We start from the raw sequence: 24,963 nt of genomic DNA on the forward strand, positions 1-24,963 counted from the left end.
GAGACCGTTGATCATCTCTACATTTATTGCCCTTTTCCCAAAGGAATTTGGGATAGCTCCCTCAGTCTGTTTGGGGTGTCATGGGTTATGTTAGGTTCAATAGAGAGTTTTATATGGGCTTGGCATGAGGGAGGTGTGGGAAAGGTTGGCAAGGCAATTTAGAAATTGGCTATGTAAGATCCGTACCCTTGTGAGACCGACCATGTGCTTGGTTTCCGGTGCTGACATGCCATTGACGGACCAGATCGGCGAGCTTTGATCATGACCCTGTTTTAGTACCACAATGACTCGAGACTCGTACCCCAGCGACTGCGCGGGCGCCCTGTTTCGATACCTGTTTTGAGAGTTACATGTGTGCGTAAATCGAGGCAATCGCACATTTCAATGCGAGTAAACATGGAGAGTGGGGCTCACTTGCAAGGAATCTAGAGAGAATCTCTTAAAGATATATATATATATATATATATATATATTATAATACCTAAACTACCTACACACCCTTACCCATACCCTCACAACTACCCTGTGCCTAATGACCAAGAAGCCTCTACCAAAGTACCCTACACCCCTTGAAATTGCGGTAGAACCGCTGGTATTGAAGTATGAAGTATGACTAATTGTCTTCGAGGGGGGTGAATAGGACTTTTTCAAAATTTGTTATCTATTAACAACAACATATGCTTAACTTTTACAAACAGAGAAGTAAGGCAAAGTAACTCTATGGCTTCCAAGCCAGTAGAGGGTCCAATTCACATAGGCTTATGCAAAATATGTATGTAAAATTAAAGCCTATAAGGACAGTGTATATTGTGTGTGAGATGTGGCTTCTATCAATACTTATACATAAACTAAATCATGCATCAATATGAATATTTGATAAACGTAAGCATAATTAGGTAAATGTAATCAAAACAATCCCAAACACAATCATGTATAGTAGTTCGGCTACTTGCCTACTCCACTCCCGGTGGACGAACTCTCTCCTAGAATGTACTAGATTTCACTATCCAATGGTTTTAAATTAGGTTAACCATGAACCTTCACAACCTACACAAGGTTAAACTAGGACACCTACATAGATGCCTACACAAGGCGACACGTCCTACCTAAAGACTTAATGTTGGAAGCCTACACAAGGCAACCCAAGCCTACACAAGGCACAACCTACGTAAGGCTATACGTCCTATGCAAGGACATAACGTATTCTCCCGTCGGAGGCCTACAACTAGGCCATGGCGAGTTTGACACTCAAACTCTGAATCCCAGTCCTACACAAGGAAAGAGCTTCAGACACTTTAGACTCTAAGTACTAACAAAGTAAGTTGGTGAGTCCCGTTTTCGCAGTGTGAAGATCTTCGACAATGACGAAGAAACTTCAGGTCCCTTGAACCGCAACCTGCTGATGATGCTTTCATGAAGTCTCCGAGGTTATGAGGTTTAGGGATTTTGATATTCTCTATTTAAATGACGAGATTTAAATCAATAGAGAAGGTTCCCATGAGCTAGGCATTCAGAAGTTTCAAAGATAGTATGATTAGTTAGAAACTTCATGAATGTTAGAGTTCATAATTCAATCCAAGCATATGTGATATGAGTTGATGCTCAAGCAAGGGATTAAATGATGAACTCTAATGGGAAGGAGAAAGTGAGTAAGAGGGTAGATAGATCTTGGATTCTAGCTCATTTTATCAAGAGCAACACTTGTGTATTTATAGAGTAAAATCCCAACAGTAAAAAAACAAGCAGAATTTTGAAATCGTTGATGCCATCGAAGGGTTTTTGATGTTATCGAAATTTGAATTTTGATGCCATTGAAGTACCTTCAATTACATCGACTCTCTACTTAATATATTCATTTGAGAGTAGAATAGATTCTGACTATTTTTTTAACTGAGTATCTTTTGATTATATCGACGTGCACTTCGATTCATCGATGGACACTCGATTCCATCGAGATTTTCTTTTTAAAATACACAAAGGTTGTTGGACAGTTTTGTCTCATGTTCGATCCTATCGAGGATCCCTTCGATCTATCAAAGTTTGAATTTCGATGATATCGAATGGTCTTCGATGAACTCGAATAAAATAGTTTTTCTTTGAAAAACTAGCTGGACAAAACTGAGTAAGTTTCGATTTTATCGAATAGACTTCGATTTTATCGATAACTTACTCTCGATAACATTAAGGAGGCTTCGATGTCATCGAGGAGCACTTAGAGTATTTTCTGTTTCTTTGGAAGAAATTCAGGGTCCAAGTAACCGAGGGCCATTCAATGTTATTGAAGAATGGACTTCGATGATATCGAATAGCAGTCGATGCTATTGAGATCTACAACATATATTTCATTTTATTGCTAGACAAAATGGGTGATTGTTCGATGCTATCGAGTGATCTTCGATGGATCGAAGACTCCCTCGATTGCAGTTCGATGCACTCGACTAGGACTTGTGATTTTCTAGGTTTTGTTTCTTTCTTCCTTTTATACTCTTGGTGCTATATATACCAACTCTACCAGAGGATGTTTTAATTCATTTTAAGGGTAAGTTGGGATTATGTGGGGTCATATACCTGCTAAGGTTTGTTGTTGGATGATGAGGCTATGGTTGACAGGTTTGATCTTGAACATGGCCTTCATCTTTTGTTGAGGCTTGGTCTTGATATCTTCTTCTAAGAGTTCACTTGAACTGATTGACTCAACACTCACGTATATTGACAAACAAGGGCACTTTCACCCCCTACCCATACCCAAAATACTACTACTCACATCCCTCTCTCCTCATTAGTCAACACAACCCATCCCCCTCTCCCCTCAATGGCATGAGAGCCCATGCCCTTTCCCATGCTAAGCCACTGCCCTCTCTCTCTTCCCCTCTCCCCATTTTACCCTCCCTTCTTTTCTCTCTTCCCTCTCTATCATATTTTCTCTACAACAAAACCCCTCACACATCCTCATTCCCCTAGCAAGAACGATAGAAGAAAGAAAAGATTAGAGAAAGATTTAAGAAGATTAGAGAGAGAGAAATGAAGAAAGATTAGAGTAAGAGCGAGAGATTAGGGAGATTGTTTGAGAGAAAAGAGAGAGATTGAGAGAGAATTAGGGAGATTAAGAGCTTAGGGAGAAGTAGGGGATCTAGGTGGATCGTCGATCCAACCCGATCCAGTCGTTCAACCTTGGTGTGAGTGCAAGGTTGGAGAGACCCATCGTGGCGGGGGCCCATCCGATTGCCAGATCCCCTCTCTTCCTTTCCCTTTCCTTTTCTTGCTTTGTGGATTTTTATTGGGCCCACAAGTTGGCCACGCTATGAGACAGGTGCACGCTGTCACAACGTGGACCACTATGCATGGCCTACCGTGATGTTTATTTGCAATCCAACATGTTGATAAGTTCTCACGGATCTAGATGGAGGAAAAATGCAAATTTCAGCTTGATTTGAAGTTCCCCAAGCTCACCTTGAGTTGGCCGACATGATGGACTGAATGGATCTCTCATTTGGACTCCACCTTTTGGGAAAAGAAAAAGAAAAAAAAAAAACTATGGGTAATAGCTGTTGCTGTTGATGGAACAACGTCCAACGACCTGTTCCGTTAGCAGCAAGCGTTGCCCTCTACATGGGTAAGGAGGTGGCCCACCTCGTGGGACCCACCATGATGTATATTTTTTAAACCATGACATCCATCTAGTTTGCCATAAAATTTTATGGCTAGGCCCAAAATTGAGACAGATCCAGATCTCAGGTGGATCACAACACAGGAAACAGTAGGGACATAAACGTCCACTGTTAAAACCTTCCCGTGGCCCACCATGGGGTTTATTTCCCATCCAATCCTCTCCTAAGGTCACATGTGACCTAGATCTTGGGGAAACACAAATATCAGCTTGATACAAAACAGTCTAGGGTCGACACGAGTGGACCACATTGTAGGGCAACGTGCCTATGCACGCTGTCTAGCAAGGGCCCACTCTGTGGGACTCATCTTGTTGTATATGTTTAATTTACACCGTCCATCTATTTTGCCATATCATTATAGGGCTAGGGCCAAAAGATGAGACAGACCTAGATCTCAGGTGGACCACACCACAATAAGCAATGGGAACAATGATGTCCACCGTTAAAACCTTCTTAGGGCCCTACCTGGATTTTTTTTTTTTTTTCATCTAATCTCTTCAGAGGGCCACATGTGCCCTAGCTAAGGAAAAACACAAGTATCAGTTTGATTCAAAACTTCTGGAGCCGTTGGGGGTCCACACTGCAGACAATGTGCATGCGCACGCTGTCCAGTAGGAGGCCCACCTTGTGGGTCCCACCATGATGTATTTATTCTATCCACATCGTTCATCTACTTTCGTAAATCATTCTAGGCCATGGGGCCAAAAATGAGGCTGATCTGAAACTCAGATGGGCCGCACCCAAGCAATTAGTGGGTATTGAGTGCCTACCATTGAAACCTCCTTGGGCCCACTGAATATTTATTTTCCAACCAACCAGGGGATGTGGGACCCGTTGTGGAGTCCCACCATGACGTCCAAGTTTTTCCTCGGTGGCCCACCCAACCAGAATGGGCCACGGGCTTAGTGGGCCGAACTGAAAATGAAGCAAATCCAAGCTCAAGTGAGCTGCCCCATTTGGGCAGCTATGTAATAGGACTACCACAATGTTTGTTTGGCATCCAACCGGCATGTAGGGCCCACTGTGGGGTCCCACCTAGATGTATTTGTTTTATCCACGCTGGCCATCCATCTTGGCAACATTTGATTTGTGTGGGGTCTGGTCTTGGGTGGGCACCACCAAGAAAATAATGGTGATTGAATGTTTACCATAAAAAACTTCCTAAGGCTTACCACGTTGTTTATTTGCCATCCGACCCATCTGTGGGCTGTTGTGAACCCCACCACGTTTGTATGTGTATATCCGGGTCGTCCCTAATGGGGGCCACTATATCGTGTGTGCCTTAGCTACTCTATCCAACGAATGGGCCCGCCGTGGTGCACACCTTGATGCATGTATTACATTCATGCTGCCCATCTGTTTTTACCAGCTCACTTTAGAGCATGGACCCAAGTGAGGCAGATCCTTGGCCCACGTGGACCCCAAGCTAGACAGTGGGGCCTACCCATGCTGTCCAACGTGTGGGCCCCACTTTAGGGCACTCGTTATGGCCTCTCTATATATATCGGGACATTTAAGGCCGATTATCACATGATATGTTTGACAACATGCTAATGTACTGATCTTGATAGGTCGACATTGATAATATGCTTAGTGTAATAGATACCATGCCCATTCATATGATCATACACATCATCTGTATGCCTGTTATGGATGATGATTGATCATAGCATACGCCTTTCGGCTTGAGATACTTAAGGGACCCATATGAGATAGTGTCACCCCGAATGATCATGTGGTACAAACAAGTTTGGTGCCTGACTTGGATAATGTGATTCATGAATTGTGCATTATGTATGTCATGTTGTATCTACTGCCTAGCAACACCAGGGAAGTAAGTCCTGCACAGTGTTCGAGTTGTCGGTATCGCTATAAGTTTCGCTGGCCAGAGATAAAGATATAATATCGTTATCGCCGATAACCGAAAATGCAGGGAAAAATGGAGAAAATAGTGGAATTTTTCAGAGAAACTTCAGGACAAGCCTGAATACACATATTTACATATTTAGGAATAAAAAAAATTGCAAAAAGAATGCATTAAATAATAAGTTTCCATTTAATGGGGGCCAAAAGGCATGCGTTGTCGTAAGAAATCACTCAAATAGTAACCAAAATGAGTTTATATAATACAAATGCAAGCTTACAACAATTAAGACATGCAAAAGTAAATAAATTTAAAAAAATACATATTTTTGGCCATATTTCATTCCCACATAGAGTGACGAGGTGGCTCATAATCATTGTCCAGATCCCCCGGCAGTTGAGAGTAGTACTGTTGCCCAACATGTTGGCAGTACTGTTCCCAGGTCATCCTCTGCCCGTACTAATTAAGGAACTCTCTTATATACCTCTGATAGTCATCCTCCCCAAACTGTACGAGTACGCTTAGACGTGGGTATTGCGTGACATACATTGATGGCATTTACATATTCAGGAATGAACAAAATTGCAAAAAGAATGCATTAAATAATAAGTTTCCATTTAATGGGGGCCAAAAGGCATGTGTTGTCGTAAGAAATCACTCAAATAGTAACCAAAATGAGTTTATATAATACAAATGCAAACTTACAACAATTAAGACATGCAAAAGTAAATGAATTAAAAAAATACACATTTCTAGCCATATTTCATCCCCACATAGAGTGATGAGGTGGCTCGTAATCATTATCTGGATCCCGTGGCAGTTGAGAGTAGTACTGCTGCCCAACATGTTGGCAGTACTGTTCCCAGGTCATCCTCTGCTCGTACCAATTGAGGAACTCTCTTATGTACCTCTGATAGTCATCCTCCTCAAACCGTACGAGTACGCATAGACGTGGGTATTGCGTGACATACATCGATGGCATTTGCTGAGCAGGGTGCTGAGGGAACAGATCAAGTCCAACCCCGACTCCTTGATAGTATTGCTGCCAGTCAAACGGGTACCCTGAATATTCTTCTATCAAAGGGTTATGACTCGAAGAACTATCTTTCGGCTGCCTGTACCCATGGGTAGATGAGCATGACTAAATGTCAGAGTTGTCATGGCCATACCCGTGATATCCCCCATGAGCATAAGGTGGGACAGAGGTGGAGCTCCCCTGATTTGAACTTATGTCCATAGATGACAAGCTGCGTGTGAGAGCATCAGCTGCGGCGCGTCCGACTTTCTTCTTCGAAGGACGCTCGAACATATATTTGGGCTCTGATGCTCTCACCTTGGATGGTGGACGAGATCCATGGTCCTCGTTATGAGTGGCATGGTCAAAGCTCTGCTCAATGAACTGGCCAACGGATCGTTGGCTCTGAGCCGTTGTGTACCCCCCACCACTGCCACCCCCACCCCCACTAGTATCACCTATATTAGTGTCGATGCCTCTGTTCCCTCCCTCATCACCGTCGTCATCGTCATTGTCGTCCCCAGGACCAGTGTCGAGTGGGGGTTGAGTCTTATCATCATCATCACTCACTACGACTTGATGATGGAGAGGGGGCCGTGAAAGTGCTTCCTCATCCTCATTGGAATGTGCCGAACTCTTCACCAAAAGATCAAAAGAGTCTGTATCTACCTTCTGTTGGCTCACTACTTGATCGACATTGATACCCAGAGACGCTGCTCCCTCGGCTACCTGTGGAGCAGGGCCTCCCTCCGCATCATCTAAATCCGCTGATTTGACCCACTCATAAAGTGGGTCATCATTATCATCACCTATCTGTGCCATGGTACCTATAGACAACAGGTCCAGCGGGTCCAGATTTTCCTCCATGTCTCGGTCTACCAATAATTGCCTCTCTTAACTTCATATTGTAGTGGCAGTAAACGAGCTTCTGTAACTTCTCATATGCCAGCCTGTTCCTCTTACTGGTGTGTATGAATGACCATCTGCTCCAATTCCTCTTACACGGTGAAGAGGATACAGTCTGTGCGAGAACTCGAACTGCCAATAACTGCAGCGCAGGCGTGTCGACTCCGTACATCGCCTACCACTCACCTATATATCCATGAGGAGCTTATTTTAGTTTGAAGTTTAAACGAAAAATGCAATTACCTAATTATGTTACCATACTCACACGGCATCATCGTTTCAGTCGATGCTTTTGCTAGTGCGGATGAGAACATACCACTAGCATCCCTAAACCGCAACAACTGTAAACACAGATTCACGGGTCATTATTTTTAATCATCCATATTTCTAGAGGCTATAAGGAAGAAAGTTTATTGCATTACCTGGTTACCGAAATCTGCTTGCGCCATCGATTTTGGGAACAATCGTTCGAACACCTCGTGGACGGCTATCGTCAAATCATTATTCTCATGAGCTTACGTTTATAATGAAATTTGGGATTCAAGTAGTATGCTGAAACCCAAATATTAGTTACTCAGTTGTATTAACATGCAAATAGAAGTGATGCTTAAAGTGCAAGTGCAAGTGATAAAAAAGATAAGTAAACACAACATACTTACCAGCTTGGTGGAGTGGATGCTCGAGAGTCCCGGTCCATTGATGATCGATGATATTGATCACCCACTGATACGAATTGGGGATTGTAGTCATTATCCCCTCTCTCATAATTCTCATAAGCTCATACATTGACCCCATCGAAGGCCATATCTCATTATCTACGGCTCGTAGGAGTTGCAGATCGGATGCAGGAAGGAAACGACATTGTGAACTTTATCCCAGAAGGAATCGGAAAGCACTATCGTTGAAATGTTCTTTGCACCCTCAGTCTTTCTCTAATTCCACTCGAAGTATCTCTTAGATCTGAACAAATTTCTGAGACCCACGCAGTGCCTGTATAAGCTGTTGAGTGCAATGAAGTTCGTGGCAAATCGTGTCGTGCCTGGTCTAACGATGTCCCCTCCACAACACTCACGCATTGCAGCCAACAACCATGAGTGATTGTATATAAAGTTTGTCACCCTCCTCGCATCCTGGACGGTCCTGACAGAATCCCTCTGGCCTATGTCCTCGAGCATTAAATCAATGCAGTGTGTCGCACATGGGGTCTAATAGAGATTGTACTTCCTCATCAATTTCTTCTCCGCCTTAAAGAACGTACTGCCATTGTCTGTCACAACTTGGACAACATTCTGGGACCTAACATCTCTAATCACTCCTTCTAGGAGATCATATATGTATTCGTGATATTTTATTTTGGCTGATGCATCAATGGATTTGAGGAAAATGGGTTGTCCTCTACAGTACACCATGAAATTGATAATGTTTCACGCCGTATTGTTTCCAATTCTGCTTGAGTCCCGTCCACCGATTACACATGATTGTCACCCCGTACTGTTTCCAATTCTGCTTGACTCCATGTACCCAAGCTTGCATCTCCTCATGCTCCCAATCGAGGTAGATGCCAAGAATCACCTGTGGCGTGGGAGGCTTCACGCCGGGCTTGACACGTTGCACCTCCTCGATCATATTTTTAACGTGAGGACTGGCTGCTGTATTTGCTGGTACATGGCTCGAGATGAAGCACTTAGATATAACGCCCCCCACTTTCTGCCTGAGCCCCTTGCTCCACATATTTTTTAATCTCTTTTGATTAACGCCTACAATAGGTGCATCTGTGACATGAGCGCTTTGCGTGCATTATAGGCCATGCCCGCTGCCTCCCTCATATTGTCTGCTGCTCCCACCAGCTTCATGTCGGGACGTCCCAAACGACGGCCTACTCTCATCAAACCATTTTTTTTTGCTCTCCCTCCCACTCTAAAGCCCGAGACTCACGAATCACTTGTCTAAAGTCTCTCCTTTCTTGAGCCGTAACACAGTCATCGGGATACGCGATCCCCTCATCGTCGTTGTCATCATCTTGCTCGTCGATAGCACCTAGGCCCCGTCCAGTGCCTCGTAGCTCCTCCCTCAAATCCCTCTCCCAATCCTTCTGCTGCAACTTGTGTGACTTTGCTTCAGTCAACACTCTGCTTATCTCCTCTCTCACTAGCCTTGTTACACTTGGGCAGTCTTTCACATTCTTGTATCCCCTTGCCAAATGTTCCTTTAGCCTAGACACTCCCCCACTCCATATCACTTGGCCACAATAGTTGCATATGGCTCCATATTTATTCCCCTCCATTGGTCGTCTATGTTTCCACCCAATGTCCCTCGCTCCTCCTTTTCTCGATATGCTCCCTAGTAGTATACAAATTTGCAATAATCGACAAAAAAAAAAAAAGGTGCATCGACTCGTATTTAGTGTAATAAGCCCAAATCATTTCAAGGGCTAAGATGTTAGATCAAATCAAAATTTCATATAAGTTATAATTGAGGAAAGAGTCTGCAAATTGCTTACTGAGTAAACTTTATGGGGCCTATTGTGATTTATGTACTTTATCCACTCCTTCCATCATTTTAACATATAATTTAATGGCATATTGTAAAAAACGAAGCATATCCAAACCTTAAGGACCTGTTTGATTTTCCAATCACCTAGTAAATGCACTGCAAATAGGTAATAACACTTAAATGAGAACATCTGTCAAATAAATGTGGGGCTAGTGCGATGTATGTGGGTTATCCATGCCGTCCATCCATTTTCAGCTCATTTTAATGGCTGAACCGAAATTTGAAGCATGTCCAAAGATCAAGTGGACCACACCACAGGAAACCGTGGTAATAATGATTTCCACCGTTGAAACCTTGGTAGGGCCCATAGTGATGTTTATTTGTCATCCAACCCCTTCATATGATCACAAAGACATGGATCATGGATGAAGGAAAACACAAATAACAGATTGATCTAGAACTTCCATGGCCCCCATGGAATTTTAGACAGTATAATTTCAATTCACACTGTTTCCTGTGGTGAGGTCCACTTGAGATTTGGATATACTTAGTTTTTGGGCTAAAGCCCTCAAATTATTTGTTAAAATAGATAGACGGAGTGGATAAAATATGTAAATCACGGTGGACCCCACATAATTCACTCAGTATGCAATTCGCGTCCTCACACGACATACATTCACGGTGGTGGGCCCAACAGAGTTTGCTCGGTAGCATACTGGCGTGGATAAACCACATACATGCATATGGTTTATAACATCATTCCTACTGATATAACACATGCATCCATACCGTTAAAACATTTGTAGGGCCCACCTTAATGTTTAATTTCCATCCAATTTGTTCATAAGGTCACACAGACCTAGATTAAGAGAAAAAAGATATAATACTGATCCAAAATTTATGTGAACCCCAAAAGGGTTTTGGATCAAGACTTACGACGAGCTCACCAAGTGGAAGGACGGTTTGGATATAACTCATACCTCATGATGGGACCCACAAAACATGGTGACGTCAACACACTGATGTGTGGTACACCAGCCAATCCGCTTCTAGTGAGTCCGGGATCTCACCATATCCCCTACGACGTGCGGATTAAGGTGGAGGATCCGATGGCCACTGAGAGGCCACCGTGATGTATGAAATTTATCCACATCGTCCATTCATTTCTTCATATTATTTTAGAACATTATCTAAAAAATATATAAGATCTAAATCTCAAATGGGCCACATGGTGGTAATTAAATTACTACCATTGAAAAATTCTTAGGTACCACAGAAGTTTTAGATCAAGATCTTTTTTTCACTGCATCCAGGTGTATATGACCATATCGAGGGGTTGGATGTAAAATAAACAATACAGTGGGCCCTAGGAAGGTTTCAATGGTGGGCGTCCTTAGCATTGTTGCTTCCTATGGTGTGGTCCACTTGAGCCTTTGATATGCTTTATTTTTGGTCTAGTACTCTAGAATGATATGAAAAGATGGATGGACGGTGTGTACAAGATTCATACATCACAGTGGTCCCTCAGTGGCCCTTGGATCGTCCCCCTATACCGAGCTCCGAACAAGATGGGTAGTACCTAATCCATGCCCATCCGCTACGGAAACGGATTGGCTACTCCCCCTGCCATCGACCAATGGTTGGTGGTCGGTGCTCTATGGGCCCCACCACGATGTATGTGTTTCATCCATGCCGTCCATCTACTTTTATAGATAATTTTATGGTATGAGAAAAAAAATGAGATATATCCCAATCTCAATTGGACCACATTATAGGAAACAGTGTTGAATGAACTTCGACCATTAAAAACTTTTTGGGGCCATAAAAGTTTTGGATCAAGCTGATCTTTGTTTTTTCCCTTCAACTGGGTCTGTATCACCTAATTAATAGATTGGATGTCAAATAAACAATACAGTGGGCCTTAGGAGGATTTAAATGGTGGATATCCAATCACTATTATTTTCCTGTGGTGTGGTCCACCTGAGATTTGTATCCCTCTCGATTTTGGGATAAAGCCCTACAATGATTTGTAAAAATGGATGAACGGAATGGATAAAATACATACATCATGGTGGGGCCCACAGAGCACCGACCACCGGCCACAAGGTTGGTGGCAGGGGGAGTAGCCAATCTGTTTCCATCCGCTACACTCCAGCGGATTGCGCAGTGAGTAAACTCTGTGAGGTCCACCTTGATTTATGTATCTGATCCGTTCCTTCCATCAATTTTACCAGACAATTTTAGGGCTTGACCTTAAAAATGAAATATATAGAATGTTCAAATGGACCACATTGCAGGAAACAGTTGAATTGAACGTTTACTGTTGAAAAATTCTTGGGGGCCACAGAAGTTTTGGATTAAGCTTATATTTGTATTTTCCCTTCATCCATGTCTGTATGATCTTATGAACAAGTTGGATGACAAATAAACATCACTGTGGGGCCTAGAAAGGTTTCAACGGTTGAAATCTTTGGATATGCTTCAATTTTGGGCTCAACCCCTTAAATTAGATGGAAAAATAAATGGACGGCGTAGATAGACCAAATACATTCAAGGTGGGCCCAACTGAGTTTAGTCAGTACGATAAGAGCGTACTGAGTAACTCAGTGCGAAATCCGATTTCCCACAAAAACCAAAAAAAAGGGCAGTGCGAGAGGGATTTTTGCTCAAGGGGAAAAATTTAAAAAAACCCTAAAGAGGGGTTTTGTGGGAGATGGTGAGATAAGAGGGGTTTTGCAGGAGATTTGAAATCCCTAAATCATCCCAAATCAAGAGTAAATCTTGCTTAAATCTCTGAATTTTCGCCGAAATTGTGATATGGAGCTTTCAATTGAAACCGAAGAGAGAGATGGTGAGATTTTTCTTACCTTTGGCGTACGCGTACCAGCTCTGTCGATCGAGAAGCTCCCGTTCTGACTTCCGATTAACCAAGTATGAAAATCACTTTGAAATTTTTTTCTCCCAATTTTTACGTATTCACGCAATTTCAGCCCCGATATTCCGATTTTTCTTCTGATTTATTCACGCAATTTCAGCCCTAATATTTATCAGAGGTAAGAGGTAGTTAGCTACAGTTTTCTCATGATAGGTTATGTGGTTGGTGGCTACAGTCGATATTCCGATAATATTGCCCGTATTTCAATAATATCTCCCGATATTTCGTCGATAATCTAGTACGAAGTGAAATATTCTAATAATATTGCCCATATCAAAAAAATCATCGATATTTTGCAGACAACTGGCAAAGAAACAAAAAAAGGGGTTTTCGGTGTCGCAGCGCTGGCGGCGACACCGATATTATTGACTTTTCACCGATAACTTAAACACTGGTCCTACAACCTTGTTATGGCTGGTAGATGAATTTATAGACACTGAAAATCTATTGAGGTTATAGGGGGTCACAAGTGTCCTTCGGTGAAAGTCCCCAAACCCTATGGTACCAATAGGATGGGGATATGACCTTTCCAACCTGGGTGAAGAGGGCTATATGCTAGGTTGAGTCTGGCCAACTTGTGAAATGGGTTCTTTATCGGCAAGCTGGGTGAGTTTTGGCTTACCACTAACGAGGCGGATGGCGAGGTCTCTTCCACTCGCTTTGTCATGCACAGGATGGGCGGTAGCCAGCGACGGAGTGTACTAGACCCTAGTGATGTTCCAGATGGGAACTGTTCTGATATGTGGATTAGTTAAGGATTGGCATGTTTGTGCTGCATTTTCAACATATGACACTCGGCCATGTAGGCCTTGTATTGGATAGCCTTGATATAGCTGATAGCATTCATGGACTTGGCAGCTTAGCCCTATATGATTTTCTGCTTACTCTGATATTAATATACTTGTCATATATATTGCGCGCGCACACACACACACGCACTCTATTGAGCTTTATAGGAACCTTATGTGCGTTTGTTTATGCTGCAGGTTATGCCAGAGCGTATCAGCAGTGTTGAGGCTAGAGCACAAGCTTGATCTTTTGGACTTTGTTATATCTTGTATTTCCATTTCCAACATTGTACTCAAACACGTTATACAATAGATATGTGAGGATGTTTTTGGTTTTGGTACACTTGTTGTTATGCTCTTTTACAAAACAAAATAAAAAAACAAAAAAAAAAAAACCCTGAAGATCTTCCTTCTGGGGTCCTTGGATCAGAACTTGGCATACGGGAGTTAGGAGCCGAAATTAGGATATTAAGGAGGTTGTCACTGCTAGAGCTCGAGAATTCTGTGAGCCCGTTCATTGAATTTGGGACATGATAGGCTATGCAAGCTGAAATGTGATTCTAATGGAGGGTGTTGTTGATCTAGAAAAAAGAAAGAAAGAATGGAAGCAGAGGAGAGAGGGAAAAACGTGAGAAAGAGTAGAGAGCCTTAGAAGCTCCACATGACCCCCGCACTCCCCCTTTATTTTTTCATTAGGGCTTTCACATAGGAGTTGAAATTACAAGAATACCCTTATAGAAAGAAACACAAAGAAATACACTCCTAAAGACTCAAAGACTCATGTACAGTCAACCCAAATACATAAAAGACTGAACCCCAACAGGATGACCACGCGTATGGACATATCACATGTGTCCACATGTGTGATCACGTCACACGTGTGATGATTCTAACACTCCCCCTCAAGCTGGAGCATATATATAATAAATGGCTGGCTTGATAAAAAACTTGTATAAATGAGCTTGACTTAAAGCTGTTGTGAACATGTCAACAACTTGATCTTTAGATTTGATGAATAGTGTGTATATTTCCTTGTTTGCGACTCTCTCTAATAAAGTGGCAATCCACTTCAATATGCTTGGTCCTTTCATGATAAATTGGATTATTGATTATATGTGACGCAGTTTGAATATCACAATATAGATTCATGGGAGTATTACCTACAAAACCTAACTCACACATCAATGTCTTCAGCCACATGAGTTCACACGTGGTATGGGCCATGACCCTATACTCTACTTCTGCACTAGAATGGGTAACGACTTGTTACTTCTTGCTTCTCTAGGTAACACGATTACCTCCTACAAAGGTACAATAATCTGTGGTGGATCACCTATCTAAAGGAGATCCAACTCAGTCTGCATTAGAGAATCCTTCCACTCTAAGATGTCAATTTCGCTTGAAAAGAATTCCACGTCCTGGGGTGCCTTTCAATTATTTAAGTATGTGGACCACAACTTCCATATCAGATACACGATGGGCTTCCATTAACTGACTAACTAAACTGACTGGATAAGTAATATCCAATCGTGTAATAGTTAAATAGATCAACTTACCAACCACCTGGTGATATCTGCCTAGATCATCAAATAGGTCTCCTTCATCTGTACTTAGAGTTTGCATCCATGAGAGTTGTAACTGGCTTAGCCCCTAGTAAACTTGTCTCTTCTAACAAGTCCATAACATATTTCCTTTGCGACAAATTAATTCCCAACTTTGATCGAGCTACCTTAATACCTAAAAAGTATCAAAGATAGCCTAAATCCTTTGTACAAAAGTGTTGTTGCAAGAACTTCTTTAACTTAGATATGCCTTTACCATCATTTCCAGTAATGATGATGTTGCCTACATAAACAACAAGAACCAGATTGCTAGTCTCACTCTACCGAACAAATATTGAGTGATTAGCATAATTGTGTTTCATCCCAAACTGCATTATCACTTTACTAAATTTGTCAAACCACACACGTGGAGGCTGCTTTAACCCATAAATCAATTTTCTTAGCCGACGTACTTTATTAGACTTCCCTTGAGCAATAAAGTCAAATGGTTGCTCCATGTACACTTCTTCAAGTAAATCACCATGAATAAACGCGTGTTCTTTACATCCGGTTGATATAGGGGCCAATCCAAATTTGCATCAATAGAGATCACAACACGAATTGAATGAAGCTTGGCCACTGGGGAAAAGGTTTCAGAGTAGTCAACTCCAAAAGTTTGAGTATATCCTTTCACCAACAAACGGGCCTTTAAATGATCCAAGATGCCATCAGCCTAGTACTTCACAGTGTATACCCATTTGCATCCTATTGCAAGTTTTCCTACAAGCAACTTAGCCAAAGTCCAAGTTTGATTTTGATGAAGTGTAGTCATTTCTTCTTCCAAATCTCTTTTCCACCCATCAGAACATAGAGTCTCTTGAAACGATCAAGGACAACAAGGACAAAGCAAACTGCCAAAATGAAGGTAATAGACCATTCAAGGAAACAAAATTGGAAATAGGATGCAGAGTATAAGAACGTATATCCTTTTGAACAACAATAGGTTGTTCAACTTCATTCAGTAGGTCTGGAGGAGGCCCATTACTAGGCGGATCTTCAGACAGTGGTAGAACTAGCGGAGCGCACATTACTAGGCACTTTAGTACTTCTCTTGGAACGTCTAGAGTAGACCTGCAATGGTGGAGGATTTGAATGTGATTCCGTCACTTTCTATTCATGTAAATCTGTGTCTATCACTATAGGAAGGGTGGTAGAGTTTTTGGAATATTGCAAAGTCTTCCCATCATTTAAGAAATATATAGCTTAAAAAAAGGTGACATCCATTGACATGTATCATCTACGGGTGATAGGATTATAGCATTTCTAGCCATGTTGAGTATTTGAGTACCCTAGATATATACACTTTACAGCTTTGGGTTCAAACTTATTGGAGACATGATCAAATTGATGTACAAAACATATGCATCTAAAAATTTAAGAGGAAGAGAAAAGGAAGGACACTGAAGATACAAGACAGACAAAGGAGTTCGACCTCCTAAAACTGATGAGGGCGTCTGATTTATAAGATAATATGCAGCTAAAACAACATCACTTCAAAAACTCTTTGGAACCTTCATGTTTAATAATAATGCCCTAGCTACTTCAAGCAAATGACGATTTTTATGCTCAACAACTGCATTTTGTTGTGGTGTGTGTGCACAAGACGTTTGATGAATGATGCCATGAGATAAGAGATACGAGTGAAAAAGATTTGATCTGTACTCCTTAGCATTATCTGATCTCAAAACACATACTTTAACATCAAATTGAGTTTGGATTTGAGCATGAAATTCTTTAAAACACATAAACACCTCAGAATGATCTTTCATCAAATATAACAATGTCATTCTAGAGCAATCATCCACAAAAATGACAATATTTAAAGTCAGATAAGCCACAAATATGAACGGGTCCCCAAACATCTGAATGTATTAAATAAAATGGTTTATCACTAACTTTATCCTCATGGGAAAGAAATGACACTCCGTGATGCTTGCTTAACTCAGAAGCTTCACATTCTGACTTAGACACATAGGACAGACGGGACAAGACTCTTCAAATTAGCCAAGGATGGGTGCCCAAGCCTGGAATGCCATTGATGTGGAGAGATGTTAGCTTGCAATGTAGCTCAAGCTTCATTCGTTTCACTCTTGAGATAGTAGAGCCCATTAGATTCATGACCTCCAACCATCTTCCTCGTCTTTAGATCTTGAAACTCATAATAAGAGAAAAATTTTTGACAGAGCAATTTAGGACTTTGGTTAGTTTACTTACAAATAAATAGGCTCAATGAGAACTTTGGAATATACAAAACTAATGACAAGGAAAGATCTGAGGTAGGACATATAGTGCCTTCACCAAATACACTAGTTGAAGTGCCATCGGCAAGGTGACAGATGAAATGGATGAATACTAAACTAATTGGACAACAAACTATGCTTACCGATCATATGATTGGAAGCACATAAATCAATAATCTATGAAGTACACTCAGAAAATGTAAGACAAGATGTACCTGACTGAGCAAGGGTAGCAGTGGAGGAAGATGCATGAGTGGAATGATTTTTCAGAAGATGGTGTAATCCTCCTTGGACATAGTGATTGTGTCGCCTAAAGTACTCGGCTCAGTAGGAGCGACAGGAGTGGATACATAACCTTCTAAATTATCTTCCGGATAGTTGACTTGATTAGCCCAGGCAGACTTCCTATGTAGATCCTAGCATGAATCATGATTGTTGAGGCGACAATGGGTGCAATAATGATTATCGCGACCATGACCACTAATGCAACCACAACCACGACCACAGCCACCTCCAAATCTATCGCCTCGACCACGACCACCTTGACTTCCCCCATCACCTCTGCCCACTGTAGAGATAAAAGTTGACCGATCTGATGAAATGGAACTCTGAGTAGATATGCCAGTCATCCTCTGAACTCTAGCAAATGCTTCTGTCACTGAGGGAATTTCATTAACTCCAACAATCTAGGACCTCACAGGCTCGAACTCAGGTCTAAGGCCAAAGAGAAATTTAGCAACACGAAATTCCTCCATTTGCCTAAACATAACCTCAAAATCTATTGACAATGGTTGATATACATTCAACTCTTCCCACATGCCGCACAAGACATAATAATATTCTCTCATACTTTTATCTCCCTACTGGAATGTAGATATATTCTATAGGAGTTCATAAATATGGATTAAATTTTCCTCACCAAAATACATCTCTTTCAAGGTGTCAAGGAAAATTACAATGGCACTAATATATAGTTGCATACTATTTCACAATAATGCCATAATTTGGGCATCATCTGCCACCCAATCATCATAGTTTGTGGCAGTGATATTAGATTTGGGTGATGTCAAATATTTAACTTCTCTTTCCAGTCAGAAAAACTTTTACATGTGGCCCACTATAGATAGCTCTTGCCATTCAATTTCGTTAATGTTATTTGGCGAGGCACCAAATCCGATGAAGATAAAATACTGCTGTTGGGATCATTTTTAGAATCCATCTAAATAATAACAAAAATTTTTCTTGAACACAAATCCTCCAACAAACTTACTAAATACCTAATTCCGACCTTCAACTTGTCTCAATCAACACAATAGAGGAGGGGCTTCATGAACTTTTGAAATTTTGGCCTTCAAATTTGATTTCATGCTTCAAAAAACTGAACGTAAATTGCATACTGGATGAGCGATGACCCATCTTGTTCTATCACACAAGTATAATGCAAAACGGGGGCCTTACATATCTTCGTTAAACACGATTTCACCACCCATCGCATGGGGGTACAACAACTGGAACAAATTAGGTTAGATCAGCCCCAAACACGTTAGGGTTTCCTACTAGAGAATGAAAAGAAAATAAATAAAAAAGGAGGTAAGATAAAGAAGAGAGATTAGAAGCAAAACCAGATCAACGTGTCTTTGATACCATGTTGTTGATCTAGAAGAAAGAATGGAAGATGGAGAGGAGAGGGAAAAACGTGAGGGAAAGTAGAGAGCCTTAGAAGCTCCAAACACCCCCCTCTTTTCTTTTATTACTAGGGCTTTCACTTAGGAGTTGAAATTACTAGGATACCTTTATAGAAAGAAACACAAAGAAACACACTACTAAAGACTTGGAGACTCATGTACACTCAACCCAAATACATAAAGATTGAACCCCAACAGGATGACCACACGTGTGGACACGTGTGACCATTCTAATAGGGGGAGAGGAATAATTGTTATTTTAGGAACCGATGTAGGTATGTAGTGGTGAGAGTTCTTTGTTTCCTCGTTCATGGTATGATTTGTAAATGTCTTGTGCTTGTCGCTATAAACCTTAATTAAAAGTATATTTGTGTTCTTTGCATATGTGATTTGGCTTATTCTCATTCTTATGGAAGTAAACCTTCAGAAGAATATAAGATTCTACACAATTAATGAGAAAAATTTTAAAATAATCAACTTAGCCATCAATGTTTGTTCAAGGATTATAAAAAATACCGTTATCCTAGAAGGATAATGAAAAGAGACATTCACAAACTCAATATGCCCAATCACCGTCTGCAACTTGAGTCCTGCAATACAATGTCTATGATATAAGCAATCAACTAAAACATAGAAATGTGTAAACTAGAGAATGGAAAAAACTTTGAGGAAAAACTAGAGCAAAGTCACGTGCTATTAAGATCAATGCAAATTCTTTGACATAATACTCTGATTCGTCCATTTCCAAAAATAAAGCTATCTTAATGTTGCCAAGCAATGTGCACACAACACGACTTGAATATATATAGGTTTGCTAGGAATGTGTAACATTCACCCTCAAACAGTGATTCTTTACAACAGGCACGTGTGCATGCGACATCTGAAAAGGTGGTAGCACCAAGCAGATGGACAGTCTGATCATCATTGTCTTGTCTCAGTTGTTTGGGGTCAGTGTAGCAAATCATGTTTCACCGATCATTCCAATGCAGGGCCCTATCCCTTGGTAACTGAACAAGCCATCATATCCCTTCTTACAAGAAGAATACATCTCCTGCATACAGTGTGGAGCCTCATTAATAAATGTCTCTGCATGTGGCCTTGAGCCTTATTTATAAGCCAGCAGCTTTATTGGATTTAAATTCATCATAATATGTCTCCTTTGTATTGCTTGGAGCCTTATTTATAAGCTTTTTAGACAGTTTCCTTTTTTTACCCAAACACTTTGCTGGTTACAAGGAATCTAAATTTCCAAAAACAAATAAACTATTTGGAGAGTCTTAACTCTTGACTTTAATAAAAACATCATGCAACTGGAAATGCGGCTCTATGCACAACATATGGTTGAATAAATACAGCTGTATAGCTCTGTATATGCATTTTATACACCAAATGCATGGTGTATTTTCGGATATTTGCTGCACGTCACTCCACAAGCACGATATTCTTAGCATGAAGCTGATTTTTGGGAAGATATTCCACACATGGTCAAATGGAGCCAACTTTGGGGTCAACTCCTGTACACACAAGTGAGATGGGGTTTATTTGTATCAACATCCCCACCTTGGAAGAACTCGTATAATTCCGGGCTGATGTGTTTAAAGTCATCTGCTGGAAAGACAATCAACATGGTAGGAGAACGTTCAAGGCCAATGATGCTAACAGGAAAAGAAAAAATAAAATAAAATCTAGTAATGAGAGAAGAGGAGGATTAAAGCCTATTTTTAACAAACAACAAGAAGGAAATATTGTTTCAACATTTTCAAAGAAGGTTGGATGGTCGGGTAAGGAAGGAATATACTGAAAATTTCCACTTGTCCTCTCATAGTGATATCATCAAGCACAGTTTAACATCAGTTGATAGATCTTCCCATTTCCCATGTCAAAAGATCTTTATTGTTGCAAGTACTGTAGATGCTCATGCTGCTAACTAAGAATCTGAGAACTTCGAAAAAATATCTGAAGATCCATTAGATGAGGTGTTGAAGAGGACATCACAAACTAAGATGATAAACAACGCAATAAGGCTATGAAGAAATCGGTGACTGAAGGGAGAAGGCCAAGTGTCCTATTTATGGGAAGGTGATGGTGCAAGACTCTTACATTCATTGGCAAAGCCCCACCAAAATTTTACAAAGAGTGAGGCAAGAAATCTATATAAAAAACCTTAACTTGGTCAAATTGTGAGCGATGTTATGTCTTTAAACAATGATAGATTAGTAATAGCTAGCTACTATTAAATGGGAGGGACTACAATAGTTTAACAGAATATATATATTTTTTGAAACGATGATAATATTATAGGTAAAGGCCGAAGCTAGAATTTACAAATGTACAAGAGCCATGATATTATAACTCCCCCGAAATAACTGGAAAGGACTCTATCATCTTAGAAGATGAAGCCCATTCTATTACAAGAGATTTTGCCCTATTGAAGACCTAGGGAGGTGCCTGCCGCCATTATTCAAACAACAAGTGTTCCTTTCTTGTCATATGGTCCAAATGCCCGCAAGTAAGCATGGCCGCCATTTTTTTTTTTCCCCCATATTGTTTACCCCCCTCCGGGCCAAATCAGGAAGAAACTGTTGACAAAGGCTGGCGCTACCCAATCAACTCCAAAGCATAAGAGGAATTGGTTCCATAAGCTCTTTGCAAAAGGGCATTGCAGAAAGAGATGATCCACCAATTCCTCATTTCGTATGCACAACAAGCACACATTTAGTAGAACGAGACCCCGCTTGCGCATGTTATCTATCGTAAGGACCTTCTTCCTCCCCACTATCCAAACAAGCACCGTTACCTTTGGGGGGGCACCATACCTCCATATGAATGATGTCGCACAATCCTCATCTCCGCAGTTGGCCCCGCTTATGGACATGTAGAACGATCTAACTGAGAACCTATCAGAATTGTCTTTGAACCGTCTCATCGAATCTGCCTACGAAGCGAACGGAGTTATCTTTGGCAACAATTGGAGCAGAGAAATGAGTTCCATAAACTCTTCATCTTCTAAATACCACCTACAAGGAGCCTAGACAATATTCTCCCTAACCGGTGAGAATCACCTATCTAACCACAAGCCCTCTTCAACTGCTATCGCCACAACAAGCGAGAATCACTGCTTCTAAATACTGCCTAAAAGGAGGAGCCCAGACGATATTCTTCCCAACTAGTGAGAATCACCTATCTAACCACAAGCCCTCTTTGACTGCTATCGCCTACAAGGAGGAGCCCAGATGATATTCTCCCCAACTAGTGAGAATCACCTATCTAACCACAAGCCCTCTTCGACTGCTACCAATGAGAATCCATAAACTCTTCATCTTCTAAATACCACCTACAAGGAGGAGCCTAGACGATATTCTACCCAACCAGTGAGAATCACCTATCAACCACAAGCCCTCTTCGACTGCTATCGCCTCAAATCTAGGGAAAATATCTTTTAATTTTTTATTCCCACCCACCTGTCTTCCCAAAACCTAATGTTCTTCCCATTCCCCAACAAGAAACCAACCCCTTCCCAAACTCTATGACTTAGTGAAGCTATCGATTTCCAAACGTGTGAAGCCCTATATAAAGAAGACGACCCAGTCCACCAATCGGTGTCTTTAGTCCCATATTTCTTTAAGACCACTTCTCTACATTGAGATCCCTCCTCTACCCTAAATCTCCAGACCCACTTACCTAACAAAGCCAGATCAAGGTATTTTCTAACGGTAATAGTGGTCATAACGGCCACCACCTTTACCTTTACGATACAGGGTGTAATGGCCATTACGAGGGTCGTAATGGCAGTTATGGTCTATTTTCTTATTGAAAAAAATAAAATAAAATCCAAAAAACCAGTATGGGCCTAGTAACGGACCATTACGGGGGGCGTAACAAGCTGTCATGGTCATTTTTTCCGTAACAGCCGTTACGACCTTTACGACCCGGTAACGTGAAACGGTTTCCACCATTACCTTTACGTAACGGCCTTTATGACACCCCATGTGCTAGATTCATATCCTCCAATTTCCTAATGCTCACCCCACCCTTGTCTCGAGGTTCACACACCTCTTCCCACTTCATAAGATGAAATTTCTGATTCTCGTTTGATCCTTTCCACAAGAAGTCCCTCCTTAGCATATCCAACTTTAGCAGAACTGCTTTGGGATAATGTGAAGAAGAGATGAGAATATTGAGAGAGAAGGAGGAGGAGAGTTTGGGAGAGATGATATGTGTTAGGCTTGCATGCCCTAACACATAATATTTTATTATGAAAAAGCATATAGTACACTGCAGGGGAATAGGGAAGTGTGCACATGCACTTACACTAAAAGGACACACTATAAATATAATACACTAGCATTCTCTATACTCCCCCTCAAGTTGGAGCATAGATGTTGATCATGCCCAACTTGTCACGAACACGATGAAGAGCATCTCGACTCAAGGATTTTGTAAGAACATCAGCAAGTTGATCCCCAGATCGAACAAAAGGAGTGACAATTTCCTTAGAAGCAACTTTCTCCCAAATAAAGTGACAGTCAACCTCAATATGCTTGGTTCGCTCGTGGAAAACTGGGTTACGAGCAATATGGATAGCCGCTTGATTGTCACAGTGAAGAGGAATAGGATCCGAAGGAGGATAGCCAAGTTCTTCAAGAATGTTGCAAAGCCACACGAGTTCACATGTCGCATGAGCCATAGCACAATATTTTGCTTCAACCGAGGACCGGGCAATAACTGGCTGCTTTTTGCTCTTCCATGTTATAAGATTGCCGCCTAGGAAGGTACAAAAGCCTGATGTAGAGCAGCGATCAAAAGTACTTCTTGCACAATCAACATCGGAATAGCCAGAAAGATGAAGATGACCATGCAACTGAAAGCGGAGGCCAAGACTCAGGGGTAATTTTAAATACCGAAGTATGTGGTAGACAGCCGTGAGATGAGAAGTACAGGGAGCTTGCATGAATTGGCTAACAACCCCCACTGCAAATGAGAGATCTGGGCGAGTAATAGTCAGGTAAATAAGCCGGCCTACAAGTCGTCGATACATCTCGGGATCAGTAAGGAGAGGACCATCATTTGGTCGAAGCTTCTGTGAAGTATCCATGGGAGTGGTAGCAGGCTTGCACCCTAACATGCCGGTCTCCATGAGAAGATCGAGCGCATATTTTCGTTGTGACAAGACCAATTTGGATGATGAGCGAGCAACTTCAATTCCGAGGAAGTAACGAAGAGGACCAAGATCCTTGATTTCAAACTTGGTCTTCAAAAAATCTTTGACCTCCCTCATTCCAGCAAAATCACTACCAGACAAAACAATATCATCCACATAGACAATGAGAACCATGATGCCCGTCGATCGACGACATATAAAGAGAGAATGATCAGCATGACTACGAACAAAGCCAAACTCCAAGAGAGCCTGACTAAATTTTTCGAACCATGCACGTGGAGATTGTTTGAGTCCATAAAGAGCCTTCTTCAACCGACATACAAGTGCAGGGTTGTGAGAAGCAACAAAGCCAGGAGGTTGATGCATGTAAACTTCCTCTGCAAGATCCCCATGGAGAAATGCATTCTTAACATCAAGTTGAAACAAGGGCCATGATAAATTAACGGCCAAGGAGAGCACAATGCGAATTGAATTTAGCTTAGCCACCGGAGAGAATGTCTCGAAGTAATCCACACCATGAGCCTGTGTGTAACTTTTAGCAACAAGACGGGCTTTATAGCGATCAATTGAGCCATCTGGAAGAAACTTGATTGTATAAACCCATCGA

General features: G+C 41.4%; 1 protein-coding gene across 9 annotated transcripts in view; it reads right to left on the reverse strand.

The window, feature by feature from the left end:
• Nucleotides 1-24,963, reverse strand: part of LOC131239862 (ABC transporter B family member 26, chloroplastic) — a 177,314-nt gene that overhangs the window by 18,244 nt on the left and 134,107 nt on the right. For all 9 annotated transcript variants that reach the window (XR_009168458.1, XR_009168457.1, XM_058237757.1 and 6 more), the window contains one exon: nt 19,712-19,785. Coding sequence is in view for 7 of the 9 variants with exons in the window: in XM_058237757.1 (XP_058093740.1) it covers nt 19,712-19,785 (74 nt within the window). In the remaining 2 variants the exon portion in view is untranslated. The remainder of the gene's footprint in view (nt 1-19,711; nt 19,786-24,963) is intronic.

This window comes from Magnolia sinica, chromosome 3 (genome assembly GCF_029962835.1).
Source record: "Magnolia sinica isolate HGM2019 chromosome 3, MsV1, whole genome shotgun sequence".
Taxonomy (NCBI): domain Eukaryota; kingdom Viridiplantae; phylum Streptophyta; class Magnoliopsida; order Magnoliales; family Magnoliaceae; genus Magnolia; species Magnolia sinica.